General features: G+C 42.4%; 1 protein-coding gene across 1 annotated transcript; it reads right to left on the bottom strand.

Annotated features, from left to right (window-relative positions):
• On the bottom strand, window positions 1-4,284 carry ptger4b (prostaglandin E receptor 4 (subtype EP4) b). The gene is made up of 2 exons (XM_034096071.2): window positions 3,192-4,284; window positions 1-1,492 (listed from the first exon to the last, which is right to left on the bottom strand). Exons 1-2 carry the CDS (start codon window positions 3,969-3,971, stop codon window positions 938-940), a joined length of 1,335 nt encoding a protein of 444 aa, XP_033951962.1. The 5' UTR covers window positions 3,972-4,284; the 3' UTR covers window positions 1-937.
• Window positions 4,285-6,835: the final 2,551 nt, after the last annotated feature.

The following is a 6,835-nucleotide window of genomic DNA, read 5'->3' as shown; positions in this document are numbered from 1 at the left end:
TATTTGAATATTTACCAACTTTTATTTTGGTTTATTTATGAGTTTGTTACAAGATGAGTCAACACTTTGCAGGTCAATTTAACACCAGCTGCTGCAATAACAACAACGTTAGCATTGAGATATGAACATGGCATTTATATCAATCTTTATAGCAATCTTTAAATCCAAAAAGGCAAGACCTTTAAACTCATCAGAGAGGAAACTTAACAAAGTCATCAGTTTTCGTTCCCTTTCTTAAGTCCCTCTTAGATGAGAGGAATTGCACATTACATTAAGGTGAAAACAAGATGGATGAATCCATGCAAGGTAATGGGCTGGAAAGACTGAATGTACACATTAGTTTTCTTTAGGAGTCCGGCTAACATCATGAAGTGTCTGCATGGTGGAAAAGCCCTCAGTGTAGCTGCCTTTTGATATAACATGTAGGGGATCATTAAAGTTATCTTTGAGCTCAGAGCTGATTGGTGAAACCCTAAGACCAAATTGTTTGCAAATGTTTCTAAGTACCTTAAAAAAACCGAAACACATTCATCTTCAAACCGATTTAAAATGGCTCAATCCCATCTCGACCTTCTCACAGAGAAGACATAGAATACATATAATAAATTAACATCATGGATCACTTTTCACATTTTGTACATGTTTACAGTCATGGTGCAGGTTGTCCACACGGCCTCGCAGTGGTTCAAAGTGCAACAGAAGAGCTAGTCTACAAAGTCTTCTGGTTTCTTTGACATGACTGTTGTGTTATGCAACGCTTTAAGTGTGTTTCGTAGAAAGATATGACTGAAGATGTATACATTGAGAATGAGTATTTAGTTCAGTTTTACATCCGTCAACAGCAGCCTGCAAGATGTTCAGTCTTCAGATGCTTTTCCTGTCTTTGCACGAGTTCTTCTCCCAGTGAGGAATGCTTTTTTAGAGGTCATGCTGATAGTCATATGCATTTCTCCTGCGTGTTTGCGGTCTCGTCAGTGAAGGTCACATGCAGAGCCGGGTCCTTTGGGCACATAGGCAGCTCTTTCATTGGCCTGCCTGGCGCTCTTTCCTCTAAGTCTCTCGGCTCCCTCGGAGGCGCCTCCACCTCTCGGGGCCCCGTTAACGTCTGTGCATCTGGGGGACTGGAGCCTTCCTGTGTCCCCGCTTGTACTGACCTCCCCTCGGCTGTGTACAGGAAGGTCTGCGAGGTGCTCACCTTTTCCTGCAGCTCTCGTGACACCATCGAGGGAGAATCTCGTGAGACGATGGAGGAAAGACGGCCGTCTGCGCAGCGGAACTGACCGCCGTTTCTTCCCCCCCGCCCGCCCATTTTGCAGAACAGACACTTGATTTTCTCCATCAGCTTGAGGACTACAGTCTTCCTCAGCAGGATGTAGATCCAAGGGTCCAAGATGGGGTTGACAGAAGCCATGCGGATGGCCAGCAAGTCTTGGTTCAACCCAGAAGTCTCTTCTGTCTGGTTTGTGAACAGCTGATTCACAAAGATCCTCAACTGTAGCAGAGAGAAAACAAACATGCATTTAGGAACAAGCAACAACACAGAGAAGCCTCTAAAGATGACTTCCCTTTAATTATCTGCACATCATCTGTTTTCATTAAGTCAGTCAGAAAAAAGTAAAAATGTCAAGTCTAGTTTCTTAAAAGTCAATTACATTGAATTCATATTAAATACAAATGTATGAGTAAAATCATAAGAGAGACTGGAGAGTGGAAGTGGAAGAGACACTCACAAGCTAACACTTACCACTAACCAAATACCCTAAAACCTAAACTAACCCTTATAATGACAGAGTTGTCGAAGGAGATATTTTTAAGTCTTGTTTATATATAAGCTTTAAAGGCTTGAAATCATCATCTTAAGCATCATCCTTTGCCCATTTGAATATGTACTTTAAGATGATCAAAAAAGACAGATTATGTTTCTGTCCATCGGCTGATTCAACAGCAGAATCCATTTCAAGCTTGTGTTTATTACAAGCCTCAACTTGTCTCCGCTTCATTTACAAGAATAAAGTCAATGTTTATTTGACATATTCCTACAGGGTTGGCATGGCGCGGGTCGAATCTAAATACACACAAGGCTGAATGTCACTTCTTAGTAACAACAGCGTGGAGATGGCAGGAGGCCATAAAAACTGTTCTCATCACCTTTCACCGTATACAGCCTTTGGCCTTTGGGCTTCCCCGGGGTCAAACTAAGAATCCTCTTTTGACAAACATGTTCGGTATTTCATCATGAAAGGAAAAATGTAGCCTTCAAATAATCCCTTTGTAACATGCCTCGTATGGAAGATGAGTTCTGTATCTGAAGTTATTGAGGGGAGAAGACAATAGCATTGGAAGATATTCACTGAGGCTGTTAATAATACCAGCTGAAGTTTAAACACTTTGAGCTTCATCTCTTAAAACTGCTCTAAAAACATTTATTATTTGTGATAACAAAGACGGCTGTATATTTTGTCCACTCAATGTTTACATAAGGCAAAAACGGGTTAGTTGGCACCTGAATGTTGTTTGAAGATAGACTCTCAACCTGTCCTGTACTTTGATCACGGGTGCAGAAACTAAGTTAGCATGATGCCACTCTGCAGAAGCACCTGCAGGAGTCTCACGCTCTGCCCTGACCCTCTCTCTCCCTCAGGCCGAGCACTCTCTGCAGAGCCCCACAGAGCAAACTCTCAGGGACTGTTTGCAAATAACATGACACCAATCTTTTCTAAACCACACATTTGCTTGTACTAAAATGTATAATTAAGTAGATTTACTAAGTGCTGTTTTAATCAGTTTAGATGTGCTACCTTCTTTGACTATTTCCATTTTAGGATACTTCATACTGAGTGAAATATTGTACTCTACTCATGTATTGAGATAGTTCCTTCAAATCACAATTTATTTAAAAACCTTGACAAAAAATCTTGAAAATCTTGGTATCAAGTTACCTTTGGTATACTTAAGCCTGCAGAAATGTCCCAAACCAAATGCTGTTTTTGTACAGTAAACAGACACACTATTGTTGTGTTTAAATGTGCACCATCTTTTTCATTTATATTTGTATTAGTTTCTTGCTTGTATTTTAATGTGGTTGAATTATACTGAATTTTCTGTAAAGGCAAAACATGTGTCATTTTTACGCGTACAAATCTAGTGCGCACATGTAGGTTGCACACCGTGTCTGCTGCAGTTTTACTCACCACTAAAGGTATGGAGCAGATGAGCACCACAGCGGAGGTGGCTATCAGCAGGATCACCATCTGGATCTCTGCCCCGGCCAACCGTCCGAAACTCCGCCTGCGCCGGAGCTCCGCGATGCGCCTCTGGCCCGTGCCCAGAGACGTGCGGCGGATGAACCGCTTGTGCATGAGGATGAGAGCCCCGCACACCATCACGTTGCATATGATGGTGGCCAGCACGATGACTGAGTTTACACCGGCGTACATTAAATTATAAGTGGCCACGGTTGTCTGGTTGTTCTGCCAGTCAATGAAGCACCAAGTCCCCGTTGTCTGGCGCGTCACCTGCCCGAACCCCAGGCTGGGAAGTGCGCAAAACACGATGTTGGAAATGTAAATGGCCAAAAGAGTCAGCGCGGCGAGTTTTTGGTTCACGTATTCGTTGTAGAAATATGCGTGGTTTATTGCCAGGTATCTCTCCACGGACATCGCAAACACAATGCTGAGCTGCACCAAGAAGAAGAAGAGCAGGATGAAGCCGGAGTACTGGCACAGAGGCTCACCGCCCGGCCACTCGCCCTTCACGTAGGTGGCGATGGTGACCGGGCTGGCCAGCAGGGTGCCCAGGAGGTCCGTCACTGCCAGGCCACACACAAGGGTGTAAAAAGTGGTCTCCTTTTGTTCCTTTCGTGATATCCGAAGGACCACGATTGCGATGACATTTCCCACCACCCCGAAAATGAACATAATCACCGGGATGGTGGGCGCTTTGAATCTCGTCTCTGCTGCCGTGGAGCTCATATCTGCTGGAGTTTCTTTCACGGTTTCACACTAGGTTAAGGTCTCCTCTCACCCTCGAAGAAGAGGCACTTTCCATGAATGCGCATTCTCCAGGTTTTCCAACAAGAAGAAAATCCATTGCTTCCCTTTTACGCACAGCATTAGAACTCCACAATCCGCCAAACTCGCGATGAAATCAGAGAAATACAGAGGACAACGATGTTTACTCTTGTGGTTTGGGTTTGCAATTGATGCTGCGGGAGTGCGAGCCACGCCTCACGTTGTTGTCACTCTCAAAACTGACAGGGAAGTTTCCTCTGCGGCCCTGAAGGCAGCTCCTCCTCTCAGTCTCATCTAACCACTGAGCTGTTTGAGAAATAATGCCGCCACTTGCAGAGCCAGTACGTGTTTGTACGATGTTACAATCCTAGTTCCACTTTTCATTATGACTAAAATAAGCTTATTATTATTATTATTATTATCAGGTATACCAACCTGACTCTGTTACTCATGTCACTTGTCTCCAGGAAAGTCATAAGTGTCATGTATTTATAACATTAGTCCAGTGGTGGAAAATACGCACCCTTAATCAATGTAGGGCTACTTGTACCTAAGTTCCATTTGAAACTTTATTAAAAGTAAAATATCATTCTTTTTGACACTTCATGTGTGTTTACTTCACTAATGAGATATTTAACACCCTTAAAATTGTCCTTGTAGAAGTCCCTTATTATCAAGTATGGTCGGTACCACTTTACAATAAGACTACCCTTATAAAGGGTATAGGAATAGTTTGTCATTCATTTATTAATTAGGTTGTGAACACTAAATCATTAATAAGCTTTTATAAGACATGAGATAAACAGGGCGACTGTGACCGGTTGCTTGCCAAATAGTGAGCCAACATTTATCTGTACTGCTAAGCCTTATTTTTGGCTACTTAGCTTACTTCGTCTTCTTCATCAGCCAGCATCCTTTGTATCTGTTGTTCACTGAGTTGATTCCCCCCTTCCATCTTGATATTTCTTGGCATCTCTTATGACCATTTATGAATGAGTTACTAACATTTATAACTGCCCAAAGGGAGCCTTATTGTAAAGTGTGAAACACATCACCATCTATTGATGAGTCACTAACATGTATAACTACTGAAAGGGTGTGTTGTTTTTAAGTTTAATACAAATATGTGCATTTATGAATGAGTTATAACATTCAGGCTGACCTAACTGTAATACACATTTTTTCATATGAAATGCAAAGTAAGATGCAAAAGAGCAAAGCAAAACATTGTATTCACACATGAAGAAAATTAGGACTCAAAGTAATGACTGTTTAGTCCCCATGGGGTCGGGCCCGCCCATCAAGGATTTGGGCCCGCTGTTTTAATCAGGGCTGAATACAACATTTTAATTGTTTTTGTTTAATGGCGGCGCCAGGGTATACTGCCATACCAAGAAATGGCTTAGCCCCACCATGAAAAATGATGTTAAAGTTAGCAAAATAAAGTCCGCCAACTCGCGCGGAGTAAATTGCACAGACAGCAGTTAGTAAGATTTATTTCAGTAGCCACTTGTCTGGAAATACCGAAGACTAGAAACGGTTTTGAAAACTTTTGTCACGTAGTGATCGTCTTCTCAAGAGAACATCTTTGATAATGTCTTCTGGCCAATCAGAATCAAGATAACGGCGTGGTGTTGTTGTAGGAATTCCCGACGGAGAATACTTTTGCTGTAGTACATCTCTATATAGGCCTACATCCAGGGCCGGTTTTTGGCATAGGCGACATAGGCGGTTGCCTAGGGCGCCATATCTGAGGGGGGCGCTGTGCTGGCAGTTCTGGGAGGGAAAAAAACATTTTGACTGTTTGCGCTCATCCTAATTTTCGGCCTTGATGTAACAACATTCATAATTAAGTCAAGGTAACACCCTTTTCACCCCGGTTACACTTTTCATTTGCCCCGTACGATGGGCGCTGTAAGTGATGAAAGTGGGGGGTGTTGGCTTATCAGGCGTCCGCAGCTCACAGCCAAAGTGGGTGTGGGATCGAGCGAGAGAGATAAATGTAATTTATGTAAACAAATATTTCCAAGGCACTCTTTTATAATTATTGGGGTAAACAGGTTTGAAATCATTTCAATGTATACTATAGGATAGTAAACCAAAAATATCGTTTAAAACTTGAGAGATACAAAAATATGCATAAATAAATGTTAACTAGGTAAAATAAGATATGAATGAACAACAAAAATAAAATAAGTTGCATTTATTTGCTATTGGCTATGGTAGGTTATTGGTTATGTTCACATACTTATTTGATTATTAAAATGTAAACCAATCTTTTTCATATGGGTGTTTTACGGCCCGTCCACACAGCGGCGTGCGTTGCAAGCTTCACCATTCACTTTGAATGTGGTAACGTCACTTTGCTGGCGTGGCTCGCTGCAAAAGTTGAGCAATGTTCAAGTTTTGAAGCCACGGCAGAAGCGTCAGCCAATCGAATCATATGACAGTACAAGCTCTAGCCAATCAAACCGCTGCTTGTATGTCAGGGGCGGGAGATTCATGTGATTGGTTGTTGGTTGAGTTTCAGACACGCCCGCCGGGAAGCTTCAACGCACGCCGCTGTGTGGACGGGCCGTTAGAGTTGTACCCCCTAGATCAGGTCTCTAGTAATGTGTGCTCTAAGTGCACCAGATTGAAGCATGTTACTTTATATGTTCAAACATTTCTTCCCGGGGGGGCATACCCCTGGACCCCCCTAGAGGATGTGATGTCCTCACCCCAATTAAAACATGTTCATATAATACTGAATACATTTGAAGCCTTTGTGATTTATATGACCTATGTCAATACGTTTCTGTTTTTGTAGTGCATTGGTCTTTTGT

This window comes from Pseudochaenichthys georgianus, chromosome 12 (assembly GCF_902827115.2).
Source record: "Pseudochaenichthys georgianus chromosome 12, fPseGeo1.2, whole genome shotgun sequence".
Lineage (NCBI taxonomy): Eukaryota > Metazoa > Chordata > Actinopteri > Perciformes > Channichthyidae > Pseudochaenichthys > Pseudochaenichthys georgianus.
Note: the sequence above shows the minus strand (reverse complement) of the source record. Positions and strands in the feature narration are given on the sequence as shown.

Bases quoted from the DNA above. Each gene is read 5' to 3' on its own strand.
- ptger4b (XM_034096071.2), bottom strand. From the start codon at position 3,971: ATGAGCTCCACGGCAGCAGAGACGAGATTCAAAGCGCCCACCATCCCG. The intron at 1,493-3,191 runs GTGAGTAAAACT...TCTCTGCTACAG, and splicing joins TCTGCTCCATACCTTTAGTG to TTGAGGATCTTTGTGAATCA.